Consider the following 16,107-nt stretch of genomic DNA (forward strand, 5'->3'; position numbering starts at 1 on the left):
CAAAGGATTTCCCAGGCTCTTTCCTAGCTGAGTGGCCACGCGAGGAATATGCAAGTGTCCCAGGTCTGTTTACTCTTACCTGAGTGTAGGTCTGAAAAGGACATGCCTCTAAGGCTTTGTAAAGGGGAGACGATTACCTTTTGAGTTCTCAACCTAAACTATTGATTTATAATTGAAAAAATAAAACCAGTCAAAATCATACATGGAAAATTCAGAGAGAGATAAAAAAATTATTCATAATCCTGTTATGCAAAGATAGGCGTATTCTGGCATCTTTTCTAAACGTGGATTATAGATGGGTGGGTGGGTGAGTGGAGGATGTCTTGGTAGACTTGTTAGAACAAAATTGTATTGTTATATATGATTCTGTATCTTGTTTTTAGGTAATATAACATCATGAACATTTTTCCCATATCATGCACTCTGAAAACAGAACAGTGGCCTAATATATTGGATTAGGTATACTCTTATTTAACTTCTATTTTGGGACATCAGGTACTTACTTTTGCAACCTCAAATGTGCTTCAGGGGAGTGTCTTTGTGTCTAAATCTTTGACTGTACTTCTAATTATTTCCTTAAGATAAATTGCTAGAACTGGGGTTATCCACTTCTTTCTTCCTGGTTATTTGTTTAATTTGTCTCAAGATGATAAATAAGATTTTAAAAGAAAATGGTGAAGTTCTGTTCTGATGCTTTTAAAAATTTTTACTGTTAAACAGTTTTTTCTTTTGATCAGGAAATCCTATAATAGATATGATATTTTAGTTCATCCCCCCCCAAGCAGCCATCTTACATGTGAGAGAAACTGAGCTTTACAGAAGTTGAACAACCTGCCAGTAAGTGACTGAGCTGAGGTTTGAGCCTGTGCTGCGCAGTATGCGCCCAGCTGGCCAGGCACTGAGGGTGCGCGTGAGATAGGACAGGCTCCAAGTCACCTGGCCAATACTGTGCACTGACTGGTCTCCTGTCGTAGTCTGCTCAGGCCATCATAACAAAATACCACAGGCCAGGGGGCTTAGACAACAGAAATGTATTTTCTCACAGCTCTGGAGGCTGGAAGTTGAAGACCAGGGTTCTGACCAATTTTATTTCCAGTCTCTTCTAGAAAACTACCTTCTCTCTCTGTCCTCCCTGGCTTTTCCTCTGTGCTTACGTGGGGAGAGTGTGCGCGCAAGCAAGAGCTCGCACGTGGGAGCTTTCTGGCATCTTTTCTTGTAAGGACACTAATGCCACCAGGTCAGGGCCCCACCCTTATGACTGCCCTAGAGGCTGCATCTGCAAATACCACCACCACAGTGGGGGTTAGGGCTCCCATATGTGAATTTGGCGGGGGTGGGTGCAGTTGAGACACAACCATTCAGCACATAACAGTCTACCAGTCATTTGTGCTAGAATCTTGTGTTTATGCTGGACTTGGGTGTTACCAGTTAATGGTAGACTTTCTGAGGGTTTGACTCCTACGTGCGTACTCCCTGTTGCAATGAGGCCTCTTACTAGACGTGATCAGTTGAGCTTTAAGGAAAGACAAAAACAGTGTATTGGAAAATGTCCATTTCACCCATGTGTTTCGAAGTCCTGTAATTTATAGTTAGCCTAGATTATTTCCTAGACTAAAGACCTTCTAATAGCTTAAGTCACCTAAGTAGATCACCCCAACATTTCATTCACAAAGTCCTAGGGCTGAATTTGTTGTATCAAGACCCCTGGTAATTGGCAGGCAAGGGTGGCGTGGTTATCACCCATTTCAGGAAATGAAGGAGCTGAAGGTGTTCACACCTGTGAACTATGTGTGAGTGCTCCCCGGCCCCTCCCCAGCAGTGCTTTCTGATTGAGCACCATCAAACAGCATCTGAAAAATCCAGACCAGGATGAAATTGAATTCAGCAAATGTTTTTAAATGAAAGACCTCATTCCTGTTGTAGTCTAGGTGAGGAGATAATTTATAAGCAGACAGTTTAAGAAAAGAACATAAATTTAGGTGAACTGCAAGGCCTTTTGAGTGCTCCAAAAAAGATGACTTTTCTCTATTAAGGAAAAAGACAACCTGATTGCAAGGCTATACTGCAAGAAATGTCTGGTAAAATTTTGACAGGCTTATAGAAGTATAAAGATGCTCAGTTAGATATTTACTTAAGTCTTTATTGCTTTATTCATTTCTAAATCATCCTTGGCTATTCTTAGAAAACTGTATTCGTAGATAGTTAAGGAACCTAGAGGTAGACATTCCCAAAGAGCCATTCTTTCCTACAAGGAAACTACTGAGTGTGTCAAAAAAAAAGGGGGGGGGGGACACTTACCAAGGGAAGGGCCAAGGGGAGCTTAAGAGTCACTGGGCAGATGTCAGAGTTTTTTGTTTCTGGTGCCTTGTGGGGACGGTTGGTCTTAGCGTAGGAAGAATGCATTTACCACTCTTCCTTTTGTCACTTTAAAACCCTGTCACACGTTAGCCACCTTGTCCAAGTAACGGCTACAGCCCCAGAGCAGTTTTTATGGAATAACTGTCCCCTCCCCCAAGCAAACAAAGATCTGAGTCACCCACAGAGTCTCCCTCTCCAAATAAAGGGCCTTGCAGTGGCTTCAGATTGGTTGCCATAAGAGGAAAGTTTTCCCTGTGTCTGGCAATGGGGAGTCCCACGTCACCTCTCACATACATGAGCTTCTCGGCCTTCCAAAGAGAACAATAGCTCTACCCAGCGGGTTCCAGGCGCAGGCACCACGTAGAGCGCAGCGGCCTGTAACTGGTTGCTCCTGAGCAGCTATTCAGAGGGGAAAACGGATTGATTTCCACGGGGGAATAGTCACGGTAATGAAGTAAATAATTGCCTCCTCACTGGGGCTTTTACCGCCCGAGAGCTGGCAGCCACGGTCCCCTCTGTCTGCCGGTTCCACCTGCCGCGAGGTGGTTTGCTGGGCTGCCGAGGAGGGCCGAGTCCTCGTGGGCGTGGGGGCCGGGCCAAGCTCACCCCCGTGGGGTAGGAGCTCCAGCTGCTGTGTGCATTTGCTGCCCTGGTGCTCATTAACCTCTGCTGGAATTTCGGGGCTCTGACTCATTTGTTATTCTATAAGGGAAGACTTTGGCTGGTGGCCATTTCAGGTTTTTTTTTCTCGATCCTTTTTGTGATATCAGTCTGTCTTTAAAGAATTCTTTTTTCCACTCCCCAGGCACAGAGAACCAATTAAAGACTAAATCAAATGGGCAGGTACTTAAATTATGAACATAAAAGTATGTCTAGAACCTTCCAGAATGTTTTGTGGTTGACAATTAAAAGAATGGAAGGGACTACTCTTTTTTCTTAGTGAGACATGCAGGTTTCTTGCTTTTTGTTTTTTATCTCATCCTCCCCCTCATCGTTTCCCTTATTTAAAAAAAAAAATAACTGGTAGGCCTCAAGCTAATATACCCTTATTCATCTGGAAACCACTAAAAAAATTGTTTATTGTAATACAGATGACTAACAGAAACCTGGGAGGCAGTGCCAGTTCGGGCCATAAAGGGCTTCTGTCTCTGAGCTCTGCAGCTGACGTGCCCTGGCTTCTCATGTATGTGTTGTCATGAGCAACAGATCTGTGCATTTTTAATATTTTACTCAATTTCTAGTGCCCCAAGTCTTGACATTTTTTCCTCTGTGGGTTTTCTGTTGTTGTTTTTTGATGTCTCAGCAGAGCAGCAACTGATGGTTTCCTCTCACTGACATTTAGGTAAACGGCTGCCTGCTGGACCCTGTTCCTCCCGTCCTCGTGAGGAAGGGGTGCCAGTCGTTGCCCAGCAACATGATGGAGACATCCATCGATGAGGGGCTGGAGACGGAGGGGGAGGCCGAGGAAGACCCCAGCCAGGCCTTCGACACGTTCCAGTCCACGCGCGGCGGGCAGAGACGGCACACTCTGTCAGAAGTGACCAACCAGCTGGTCGTGGTGCCTGGCTCAGGTAGGGGACAGTAAGCACCAGCGCGCCTTCCTAGCCTGAGCCCTGCTTCAGTCTCCAGAAAAGTGCAGCGACCCCGCTGCTCAGGATGCTGCCTGCGCCTCACTCACTTGGGGACCCCGCGCAGCAGGCTGTAGGACTAGGCCCGCTCAGCGGCCACTGAAGTTTGAAGTGTGGTATGTGCGAGCTGGTGCCCGCAGTTGCCGAGACCCGTGTGAGTGCGGTGTGGCCCCTCGAGGACCCTGGCTTTGGGGTGGCAGAGATCTCACGGGCACAAGTTTTAGGGTGTTCATGCCACCAAATTCGAAGCTGATTAAATTAACATGTAAGAAGTTTCTGGAAGAGTGTGGAGATTGGAGATGAAGAAAGCTGTAGCTGTGCAGACTCCAGCTAGTTATACTTTGTATCCCATGTTCAAAGAAGGCGCTGCTTGCTGCAGGCCATACATCTTTTTGGTTTGTTGTTGTTTTTTCTCTTAAAGGGAAAATTTTCTCCATGAGTGACAACCCATCCCTTGACAGTGTGGACTCTGAGTATGAGATGGGGTCTGTTCAGAGGGACCTGAACTTTCTGGAAGACAACCCTTCCCTGAAGGACATCATGTTAGCCAATCAGCCGTCCCCCCGCATGACCTCTCCCTTCATCAGCCTGAGACCTGCCAACCCAGCCATGCAGGCTTTGAGCTCCCAGAAGCGAGAGGCTCACAACAGGTCACCAGTGAGCTTCAGAGAGGGCCGCAGGGCGTCGGATACCTCCCTCACCCAAGGTGACTGGGGCTCGTAAAACTCTTCTGTGGCAGGACCTGAGGGGGTTTGTGGCCACGGTGTCACATGTCTGATCACTAGAAGGCTTTGCATTGTATTTAAACTGGCCGTTGTTCGTTCTTTCTTTCAGGAATTGTGGCATTTAGACAGCATCTTCAGAATCTGGCCAGAACCAAAGGAATCCTCGAGTTGAACAAAGTGCAGCTGCTGTATGAGCAGCTAGGGCCAGAGGCAGACCAGGACTTGGCACCAGCGGCGCCCCAGCTCCAGGACCTTGCTGGCAGCTGCCCTCAGGTGGGTGCCTCGGGCCCTTGCCACGGGGACTCACCTTGTCCTGAGATGTGTCATTTCATTTAGAGGCTTGATTCCAGGCCTGAAGCAGACAGGCCATTCTGAACTGTCTCAGAGCCTAAAACTTTTCCTTATTGCTGCCACCTGCCACTGACAGACTAGACCCGTCCCCCGCTGGCCCCCGGTGATTACTGCCCTAAGGAGGGGTCGATACTCTCAGCTGTGTTTGGTCCATATGGCAGATTTTATATGCATTGACTTCTTACAGTGTCCTTTGAACTCCTCTCCCCCTACACGCACGCGCGCGCACACACACACACAAGCTCACACAAATGTGAAGCTTATGGCCATTACTTTTTTTTTAAGTTTATTTATTTATTTTGAGAGCGAGTGTGGGCAGGGGAGGGGCTGAGAGAGAGGGAGAGAGAATCCCAAGCCTAGTACCTACAGCCTCATGCTGTCAGCATAGAGCTCCATGCAGGGCTCGAACTCCAGATCCCTGAGATCATGACTTGAGCTGAAACCAAGAATCTGATGCTTAACTGAACCACTCAGGCACTCTTACCATTACTTTTGATACCACTTTATTCAATATTTTAAGTGGATTATTTGCTAAAAATACCAAAAAATACTGCTGTTTACCCAATAAATTTTACTTTGAGCCTATTTTCAGTGCATCAAGGATATTACAGCATTTGATGGCCACAAGAATGTAATGGCCTCCTGGTGATATCAAGCGCCTTTGCCGCGGCACTGACGAGGCCATCGTTTACTGCAGATGATACATGTACACCTTTTTTGGCCAAGAGATTAACCCTCAGCCTTCTAGTTATGTAAAAAGCTTTAAGTATTAAGTCTTACAGAGTTGGAGTTCCGCTTGGACATTTGCCAAGGTGCTTAAACACAGAACTGAAACTTTCTCCCACATGGAGAATTGAAAAGGTTTCCATCCCCCTTGCTCCTCAGGAGGAAGTTTCTCCTGACAGTGGTCTCCGCTGTCCCCAGCAGCAGAAAACGGTCTCCGCTGTCCCCAGCAGTGTGCGTCCTCAGCTGTCCCCGCGGCAGAGCCTGGAAGCCCAGTACCTACACAGACTGCAGGTGGGACATTACCCTCGTTACCACCTCGCCATGCTCGTCCAGAATCTGTGTTCCGGCACAGCAGAAACCTGTTTCGCTTGGTGACTTTATGGGAGATGCTGTATTCTCTGTAGGCTGGTAGATGGACTCTGGATTTGTAGTTTCTAGAAACCCGCTCAGACGTAGCCTCATGCTTGTAGTGGCAGCAGGAAAGGGTCGTGCTGCCGGTAGGGGTGCGAAGCCGGGTTTCTTTGCTCCTGGTGTTCTGGATCACAGTGAATAAATAAAACGAAAATCTCAAGCAAAAAAAATGTTAATATCAGCTCTCTGCATGAATGCCTGAAAATCTCTAAAATTGGTACACAAAGATCCCAGGCACTATGGCCTTGGCTGTCAACCTTTAACTCCGCTTTCTCATTATTTTAAATTTCCACGAGCCTTAGGGTTCTAGAGGACTCTTAGAAAAGGAAAAGCGAGGTCGGTCTGTGGAGCAGAGACACGCAGGCCTGCTGGGCCAGGGCCGTGGGCCGCACGGCTCCCCCGGGGCCTCAGGGAAGGAGGGTTCGTGCCCTTACCCTGCGCAGACTCTGGGGGGCACAGCTGGCTTCGTCCTCCGGGCAAACGTCCGCTGTGCTCACTGCAGCCTGGACGTCGTCACAGTGTCCTGCTCCTAATTCTTTTCCTGCTCTTCCAGAAGCCCAGCCTTCTGTCCAAAGCCCAGAACACCTGTCAGCTTTATTGTAAAGAAGCCCCGCGGAGCCTGGAACAGCAGCTGCAGGAACACAGGTGAGAGAGTGAGGTCACTGGGGGTGGTGTCGCCACTGCCCCCCCAGCCATGTGTTGTACCCCTCCCCCCCTTGTCAGCATTTGCCTCTGCTAAGTAGGACACAGGTTTCAAGATGTGATCACTTTTTTTTTAAATTTTTTTTAAATGTTTACTTGTTTTTTGAGAGAGAGAGAGAGACAGAGCATGAACAGGGAAGGGGCAGAAAGAGAAGGAGACACAGAGTATGAAGCAGGTTCCAGGCTCTAAGCTCCAAGCTGTCAGCACAGGGCCTGATGCGGGGCTCGAACTCATGAACTGTGAGGTCATGACATGAGCTGAAGTCTGACGCTGAACCCACTGAGCCACCTGCTCCCGCCTCCGGAATCCTGGCAGGGGGGACAGCTGGCTGAAGCCTGCTGTTTCCTTTCCCTTTCTGGTTAGGAATAGACCTAAGCTTTCAGAATCTGTGACCTAAAGCAGTTTGAGTGGGTTATACTCCATCGGCCTGGGTGCTACTCTGTGTCCTCACTCCTGACCAGGAGTCCCCCTAATCAGTCAACCTACAGCCGCCCCCAGAGGCCAGGGGTCGCCCCCCCCCCCCACCCCCGCCACCCAGGATTTGAAACACCCCAGGTGGGAAATCCGCCTCTGGCTTCACAGGGAGTAAAGCTCAGTCTTAGAGAAGAAGAGAGCATGCACTTCAGCACTGAGGGGTCAGAATCTGGGGACAGAAAATACGAGGTAGAAGAACCCAGACAGTGGGTTCCTACGGGGGTTTCTCCTGCCGCAGACAAGAGAAGCGGGAGGGACGGAAGCGAATGACCGATCCCGGGTTTACGGTAAAGTTGCCATCCCCGAGGAAGGCTTAAACTTCTGTCTTTTGCTGTTGCCCCTTTAGACTCCACCAGAAGCGACTCTTCCTGCAGAAGCAGTCGCAGCTGCAGGCCTACTTCAATCAGATGCAGATAGCCGAGGGCCCCTTCCCGCCGCCGCTGCCCCGCCAGGAGGCGGCCGCGCCGCCGCCGCCCGCGCCCTTCGGCCTGGCGCAGCCGCTCGGCCCGGTCCTGGAGCCCGGCCCCGAGCGGATGCAGTTCAGCCCCTTCCTGGGCCAGTACGAGGACCTGCGGCTGCCGCCCCTGCCCTCCTCGCCCGGGCCCCGGGCCCCGGCGCTGCCCCCGCCGCCGCCGCCCCCCCCGCCGGGAGCCGCCCCCGCCCCCCTCCGCTTCCCCTACCAGACTTGCGAGCTGCCCGGGGCCGCGTCCCCCGAGCCGGACTACGCCCCGCACTGCCCGTACCCCATGGAGGGGCCCGCGCCGGGCAGCCTCGAGGCCCAGGACTGTCCCCGGGGGGGCTCAGGACTGCAGGAGGCCGCCTCCAGCTACGACCCCCTGGCCCTCGCCGAGTTCCCCGGACTCTTCGATTGTGAGATGCTGGAGGCCGTGGACCCACAGCACGGCGGCTTCGTCCTGGTAAATTAGCGCCGGCGCAGGATGGGAGGCCGGTCGGCGCGGGAAGAATGTGGATTTCTATTTTTATTCCAGCCTTCTAAGTGTCCAGCTTTCTTTCCTGCCCCCTCCCAAATGGAGACAAATCCCGTCGCCCAACTGGAATGAGAGGGCCCCCCGGTGCTTCCTCCTGGCGGCGCCCCCACCTGCTGCGGGGGGCGGGGGTTCCTGGAACACGGCGGAGCCCAAGCCCGTGCCCTTCCCTTCGGTCGAGTGGAGCAGCGCTGCTGGGACGCACCGACGGCCGTTTTCGTGGGAGGACACGCAGAGCTAGGTTTTGTGTGGAGCCACACGAGTTGGTTATTGGGGGAAACCCTCGGGGACAGCTGTGTGCCGTCAGAGATGGGCAGAACAAAACAAACGCAAAATGCAATATAGTTTTCACTGAAGCCGGGCAACAGCCTGTTGAGTTCAGGCAAGTGAAGAGTATGTAGTGGGATTTGATGCAGAGGAAGGAAAGCTGCGCTTGGCCACTGAATCCTAAGTTTGAAGCTGCTGATGCAGGTTGTCTCCAAGACCACTGCAAAGCAGCGGGACCAGAGCTTTGTCTCCGGGCCGCTGCGTGACAGCCGGGACTGAGCCCTGAGACTGGCAGTCGTCTCCACCCGGAGCTCCTACGCGGTTACCTGTAGAACCACACAACCCGCCTGCAGTGGAGCTTGGGGACCGCCGGCCCCGGGCCAGGAGAGGCCGGGCTCTTCCGCAGTCTCCTGTGCAGACTGCTGCGGGGCGGCCCGGCTTCAGACGGCCTAGCGGCTCCTTTAAAATGTAACTACTTTGACTTTACGCTCTATGTTGCTAGTAGTTTATGGAGCTTTGTATATTTGGACAGTTTCATATAGGGCTTAGGAATTTTAAGGACAAGAAAAATGAACTTTGACCTCCCGTGTGAAGTGGTAGTGCTGTGCCTTTTTCCCCAGACCATGCTTTAATTATTTCATTTCTGTAGAAACCTACAGTTTTCCATTTATGTCAATGCTAAATCCAAAGTCCCTTCGGAGTTTGTTTTCCACCATGTGGGAATCGCGTCCTTAATTTCCTTAAAAGTTTTAACTAGTAATGAAATGTTCAAGTATTACAGCAATATTCAGAACCACAGCTGTGTGAACCAGCCAGCAGACCACCTGCCAGACACGTTCGAGGACTAGTGACACGTAACCTTCCCCCTTACACCTCACTCAGCAGAGTAAGGAAACGCTAGATGCACCAGCTAGTCATCGTATCCCTGGAAGGAACAGGTAGCCACCCGGCGGTACAATCCCAGTGTTCCTGACAGGCGGGCGTTTGTCCTGTAGGACAGACGGCCTGCATTCGCCGCAGTGGACCGCGCTGAGCACAAAGCAGAGAGACACTACACTGATGCTGCGTCTAGAAACACCTCTAAGTTGCCTTTCCTCGTTGTAGTCCGTCGGGGCGGGTACGGAGACGCTCTGCGGGAGTGAGGGTCTGGGGTAGCAAGAGAGGGTGCTGGGCAGGACTGTTTTTGTGACTTAACAACTGAGGAGAATACAGGGGGGATGAATTCTGCTCCTCCTGTGGATGATTTACTCCTCCTTGTGCTTAAGATTCACAGTTTCGGGAGATAGAGAACATGATTTCATTGAAGCTAAGCTTTCGTTACAATCTCTAACCCGTTTTCAGTCTCTGCAAAATAAGCCAGTTATGAAACAGGGTTTGATTTGTTTAAATGATATTTTTCCAAAATTTTCAGAAGCACTGTAATATTTGTGAAAAGAAAAGGCCTTCCAGCCTGAGACTGGGGTCCGCAGGGGCAGCACTTACAGGTGGACACAGAGGCCGCAGGGCTGGGGAACCTTGGAGCCGTGGCCGACCGGGAGGCCGGGGGGGGCGAGGGGGGGGCGGGGGCGTCCCAGCAGCTGCCGCCGCCGCCGGAAGGCGCTCCCCGGTGAAGAGCGTGACCTGGCCCTGCTGGACCCGTGTCGTAAGCTCCTATTTGCTTTTGTCAAGCAGAAATGAATCAATTCCAGAACGATCATCCTGACTGAAATGTATGCTGGTGAGCGACTGGTGTTGGTCAGTTGAGTGTTTTCGCAGCCCCACGTGATCTGTCCCCTAACTAGTGACCTCTGACCTCTGTACACTTCCAAGCAGTTTTCACACACACTAAAATGACACTAAGAAGGCTTCATACCGCTATTCTTATGAGGCTACTTGGAAATAATGACTTTCTTTCCGGTCTGTTTCACAGTAGCAGTGTGTACACTACTGTATAGTAATCGTTAGCTTTACTGTCTTGTAAACCAGACTTCTCTGAAGAGACTTTGGCAACATGGACATGAGGTAAAATTTTCATTCGGCAAAAAGTGCAATACGTGTGGTACTTTATTCTCTATGTTCTTTTTTAATCCAGGGGTATTAGTGTCTGCTTTGGGAGAAGTGCGCCAGGCCTGCAATTTCCAGCTGCGCAGGGGTGTCTCTGCGATTTACACGCACCTGGTACGCTGGTCCCTGTAAGGCAAGTACAGCGTGTTACCGCAGCAGCAGGGCTACATGCCCGTTAGGGTCCCTGGGGCGCTGCCCTGCCCGGCGGCGCCCCTTTTCCCCTCTTCTCTGGCTGGAGCCCACGGAGGAAGACCCTGTATCACACTCTGCCCCCTCCTCGGAAAGAGAACGGCAGACTCCCTCTGTTCCCCAGAAATGGAGCCCTGCTTGGCTGCTTCCTGAGTCCGGCGCGAACGGGCCGCTCCCCACCCCCTGTCCCCCTCTCCGGCTCCGTCCCCACGCTGTCATCAGCACCTGCGGGGGGGGGGGGGGGGGCGGTGTGCGTGGCCAGGGTGTGCCTGGAGGGCCAAGCAGAAACCGCGGGGACAGGGCGGGCAGCTCAGGGCTCCGGCCACATCAAATGAGTGGCTTCCGGCACGGGGAGCTCCAGCCCGTGGTTCTTAAGTACTGGGTTCCCCGCGCCAGACAGGACTGTCGGCTCACGGTTAAGAGTTTCTGTCCACCGTTAACACCTAGGCCCCCTTTTGGTTTAAAGGACATCCTACTCCAGATCTCTCACATTCCTCCTCTAGAGACCGGTGTGGCCTCAGCCCCGTGCGGGGGCGCTTACCTTGGCGGCGGCTGTACCCCCAAACCGGGCCGCCTCTACTGCCTCCTGGGAAGCCGCCCAAGCCGCTCGCTCTCTGTGTGCCTAGACATCAAAGGTAAAAACTGGAGAACAGGTAGTAAGTTGGAGTCATTATAGAGGCAGGGATCTTTGATCACTGTGTTGCTTCTGGAAATTTTTACAGACTTCTGTCTTCAGAGGGAGGGGTGGAAGACAACGGCAGTATCAGCTGCCTGTTTCTAAACCAGACAAAACCCTTTTTCACGTACGAGCTCTCTGCCAGGCGCAGTGCCGTGGTCGTGCGGNGCGCGAACGGGCCGCTCCCCACCCCCTGTCCCCCTCTCCGGCTCCGTCCCCACGCTGTCATCAGCACCTGCGGGGGGGGGGGGGGGGGGGGGGGGGGGGGGGGGGGTCCGTTAGGCTGGTGTCCTGTCCCTGCCACACACAGCCATCCGCTCACACCCCCACCCCTTCCTCTGCTCGCATGCCTGAGAGTGTTTGTACATTAATCCACACACGTTTCACCAGACTGCTCTTCCCTTCCGCACGACCAGTCAGTCAAGTTAGCTGGCCACCCGGCTGAGGACACGAAGGCTCTAGAAAGTTTAGGGGGCCTGACTGATCGGGAGGGGCCGGGACAAGCTGTGGGGTGTTCCAGCCCCTCGCAACCCGATTTTCCCCTTGGCAGCTGCCTGGCTTGGGGGGCGCCTCCCAGAGCCTTGCACGGACCCCACAGCCGGCCGCCAGCCAGCGTGGTTGGTCTCTCCTGGTTGCACAACTGTCCCTTCCTGGAGGAGTAGCCCTGACGGGCGGCGCTGCGTTGGGGGCTCAGCCCCAGGAACGGAGGCCCTTGGGGACGAATCTGAAAAGCCTCCCCTGAGGAGGGGCGTTATTTCTTTACGTTAAGGTCTATTAGACACAAGGGCTGATTAGACACTTTTACGGGTTAAAAAAGGCTAACCTACTCTGCTTGACTACTCTGTCTCGTCCGAGGCGGAGTGGGGGGTGGAGGGGAGCTGTAACCAGGGAAGTCCAAACTAGCACCCTGCAAACGCACCGCCCCGGACGGTGGGAGCCGGCCCCTGGCTGGTGACAGAAATCTGCCTGGGCCGGGGTCTCGGACGGGAAAAGCAGCATCAAGAAAAGGTTTGCTTCTCTGTGGGGACTGCAATTTAATAAAAGCGATTGAGATATTTGCACTTTGTGGAAAGGGCAAGATTATTTGCTTATTTCTGGAAGGAAGAGGGTGGTCTTTGGTTTGTGAAAGTTACTTTTGATAAAAATCAAACTGTAGTTATTTTTTCTGTGTTATTTTCAATTACTAAGAAAAATGGTGAGTTCAATAGTTTTGGTATTTTGAGTGCAAATCATAATAGCTCCAATGTGAAAAAAAATCAAAATGTAACCTTCAATGTTAGAAAATTGCCGAAAATGCAGTTTAATAAATGATCTTTGTTATCAAATAGTAATTTAAAGGGGGTAATTTTCTGCAAAGAAAATGTACTGTTTTTATGTTTCCAACATAAAATTGAATTAAAATAAAAACAACTGGTTTTCTAAGAGCCTGGGTGATCTGAATGTCAGGCGGAGGAGATGGGGCCTTTATCTCATCGGGCCTTGGGCAGAATTTATTTAAAGTATGGAAGGTGGCTGCGTTCCCTGAGCTCTGGTGCCCATTTCAGGCTCCAGGAAGGGACAGCGGATAATATGTTCTCACTGACGTCAGCAGGGTAAATAATACCTTGCTTGTGGCCGCCAAGTCCGTGGCCGCCACTGCCGGACGCTGCCCTGCCGGGGACAGGCTGACGCGGCCCGCACTACCTGCTGCTCCCGGAGCCCACGCGCCAGAGGCCGCCAGAGGTGGCAGGCGCATCCGGCTCCGCAGGTTCAAGCCCCAGAGCAAGGGGTGGCCCGCCGGGGAGGGGGCAGCAAGGCCCTGCAGCGTATTCACAGCAGCGGGTCCCTCGCCCCCCCCCCCCCCCCCCCCCCCCCCCCCCCCCCCCCCCCCCCCCCCCCCCCCCCCCCCCCCCCCGCTGGCGAGCACACCCCTTAGCCCTTCCCGGGGGCAGGCGCGTCCCTGTGCCGCAGCGCATCAGGCCGGCCCGGGGCGAATCGGAAGCACGAAAGCCTGCTTTCTGGCAGCAAGTTCAACGGGGGTTTGGTTTCACTCAAACCATCGCAGTTGAGCCCAGGCTGCGGCCCCGAACTCCCCCAGGGGACCGCCCCGGCTGTGGGGGTGCAGGGGTGGCCCCGCCCCCTGCGCTGTGGGCTCAGTCCTGCCCCTGGAAGGCTGTTACCCCTGTTGGGCAACCCAGGAACTGAGTGACCCTGAGTTTCAATTGCCTTTTTTCTTTTTTTAAGGAAAACAATTTCAGCAATGGTGTTTTGCAAACTTATCCCTTTTCCCACCGAATTTTGCCAAAAACCACCTCGGAGTACAGGCCAACGTGACAGACCTGCCAGCAGAGTGGCCGACACCAGGCAGCCAGGCCCCTGACTGACACGTCCTCCAGGCGTTCCCTCTGTGGCCTTTGTGAGCCAAAGTCCTGGCCCAGGTGGAGGAGGGCGGAGCCCCAGACCCCCGTCTCTGCCGGGCCCAGCGGGGGCAGGACTCGCCCACACGGCCTGCGCCTCCCGCGCCGGCACCCCTCACCGCACCCGCACGCCGTCGGCGCGGGGCCGGGCCCTGCCCAGGCCGGAAGGCCTCACGGCCCTGCTCCTTCACAGAGACACAGTCACCCTCCCCGTGGGGGAGGCTTGCAGAGCTGCTGACTCCGTCTCTCCTCCTCGCTCCTCGAAGAGGAGGAGGAAAGAAAGGGGCCTGAGACGCGCGAAGGGGGCTGGGCGGCCGGCGCTGCCGCTCAGGCCTGAGCCCGTCGCTGTGCCAGGGCCGCGGTGCAGCTGGGCACGCGACCCTGCTGAGCGGACGGAAAAGCCCCCAAGGCCCTTCGTAGAAGCCTCGGCCGCCGCCTCAGCCTGAGACCCACAGGAGCTGCCCCGCAGTCCCCAGAGAAGCCCAAATGGTGGGCAGGGTCGCTGTGCCAGCAGACAGGCCCGGGGAGCGAAGGGCCCGGCCCGGACAAGAGGGCCTCGCTTGCCCCCGGCCGCCCGCTGGAGCCCCCACTGCCCGCCAAGAGGGCCCTGCAGACAGCGCGGCGCCCCCCAGGGACAGCGGCCGGTGCCAGGACGGCGTGGGAGGCACCACTCCCAGCCCCACCGGGGCCCTGAGCGCAGCACAGCAGAGGCTCGTTGTGCCCAGCGCTAACGGGGAACACACGCCAGCTGATTCAACTCCTAGCTTTACTGTGAGGGTCCAGGGCAGCCTGGCCTCGCCCTGCCCTCCAAGCAGAAAGCCCCTCGACGGCTCGTCCTCTACCCGCCCCGCTCTCGCCGAACTGCTGACCCCCCCAAAACCAGGCTCCGACATGGCCATGGGACACCTGGGAGATGGCTGCCCTGTTCTGAGCACCTACTCCAGGTGGTGAGCCGAGAACTCTTGCCTGGATTCTTCCATTCTCAGGAGTTCTGGGCAGCACCAGCCGCAGGTGCCGCAACCGGAACAGCATCCGCAGGAATCCACATCCCACCCAGGAGGGGGCTTCTGTCATCCACCGGCGACTTTCAGGCCCACCCCTGGGCAGAGGGGCAGAGGTCCCCAGGCTCCCGCGGTGGGGATGGTGGCGGGTGGGGGCCAGAGCCTGAGGGCACTGCTCCACCCCGCCTCTGGCTGCGTCCTCCTCACTCAGGCCTCCGGTAGCCTCTCGGGGCCTCTTCTATCCAGGCACCCAGAGCCGAGCCCCTGAGATGGCCCGGCGGGGGCGGGGGGGGGGGGCCGGGGACAGGCACCAGGCCAGCCCCAGGAGCCCAGCGGCCGGGCTGCCCAGCGGCCCCACCTCGGGCTGGCGGGAGCTACCCGGTTCGAGCACGAAGGACAGACACATGCCAGAGGCCAGAAGTCCTCGGGGCCCAGAGAGAATCAGGAAAGCCGGGAAAACCACAAGAGGCAAGCAGGGCGGAAGGGGAAAGGGGTGCTGGACGCAGGGGAGCAGAGGGAGAGGCGGCTTTGGCCCGTCAGCGCCTGCAACCACTATTTACGGACGCCTCCCCGGGCTGGAGTCTCCAGACCGGGCTGCGTGGAGGCCGAGTGTCCCTCACAGCTGCTCCTTCCTGCAATAACACGACTGACATCACTGTTGTCAGGGAAATGGTGTTTTGATTAAAATCATGTGACAGTTACTCTGTGATTCAATAAACAAATCCTCTGTTAACCCTTGCCTGACGGAGGGCATCCCTGTCACCGCAGGGCAAAGGCAGAGCGGCCAGAAGGGCGGCCCCGCCTGACGGGACGGGGACAGCCCATCCACCACCACCGCCACCAGGCGGCTGAGGCGCCAGGGGCCGGCGGGGAGCTCGAGGCAGCCACGCGGCTCCCGGGCAGGTCCCGCGTGGGGGACATGTGTGACGTCCGGGGCAGACGCGGCCCAGCAGACGCGGGGCCGAGCGGGCACCCTGCGGCCAAAGGAACCGGCTCTGGCCTCGGGCTCCCGTCCGCTGGCCCAGGAGGCAGGGGCGGCACGGACGGCGAGGGAAGGGTTAAGAACGGTTTCTGGCTCGCACTGGATGACTTCCTGGATCACTCACTTGGCCGCCGGCCCCTGACACGCAGGGCTCTGCCTGGCAACGCTCAGTTCCTTCCATCTCACCCTCA

The 16,107-nt window shown here is 54.7% G+C and overlaps 2 protein-coding genes across 4 annotated transcripts in view; one reads left to right on the forward strand and one right to left on the reverse strand.

Moving 5' to 3' along the window:
* Nucleotides 1-9,413, forward strand: part of SIK2 (salt inducible kinase 2) — a 122,473-nt gene extending 113,060 nt beyond the window's left edge. Inside the window, exons 10-15 of the mRNA XM_039229233.1 lie at nucleotides 3,701-3,929; nucleotides 4,408-4,692; nucleotides 4,821-4,984; nucleotides 5,948-6,079; nucleotides 6,753-6,844; nucleotides 7,723-9,413. Coding sequence (XP_039085164.1) covers nucleotides 3,701-3,929; nucleotides 4,408-4,692; nucleotides 4,821-4,984; nucleotides 5,948-6,079; nucleotides 6,753-6,844; nucleotides 7,723-8,302 — 1,482 coding nt within the window. The 3' untranslated portion in view covers nucleotides 8,303-9,413. The remainder of the gene's footprint in view (nucleotides 1-3,700; nucleotides 3,930-4,407; nucleotides 4,693-4,820; nucleotides 4,985-5,947; nucleotides 6,080-6,752; nucleotides 6,845-7,722) is intronic.
* A 1,241-nt stretch (nucleotides 9,414-10,654) lies between these two features.
* Nucleotides 10,655-16,107, reverse strand: part of PPP2R1B (protein phosphatase 2 scaffold subunit Abeta) — a 33,021-nt gene continuing 27,568 nt past the window's right edge. For 2 of the 3 annotated variants that reach the window (XM_039229235.1, XM_039229234.1), the window contains exons 16-17: nucleotides 11,403-11,483; nucleotides 10,655-10,798 (exon numbers count right to left, since the gene is read on the reverse strand). In XM_039229235.1, coding sequence (XP_039085166.1) covers nucleotides 10,706-10,798; nucleotides 11,403-11,483 — 174 coding nt within the window. In that variant the 3' untranslated portion in view covers nucleotides 10,655-10,705. Of the gene's footprint in view, nucleotides 10,799-11,402; nucleotides 11,504-16,107 lie in introns of all 3 variants that reach the window. The other variant, XM_039229236.1, reaches the window with a different exon arrangement.

The sequence above is a fragment of the Hyaena hyaena genome, unplaced genomic scaffold (genome assembly GCF_003009895.1).
Source record: "Hyaena hyaena isolate Hyena2069 unplaced genomic scaffold, ASM300989v1 scaffold_36, whole genome shotgun sequence".
In the NCBI taxonomy this organism is placed as follows: domain Eukaryota; kingdom Metazoa; phylum Chordata; class Mammalia; order Carnivora; family Hyaenidae; genus Hyaena; species Hyaena hyaena.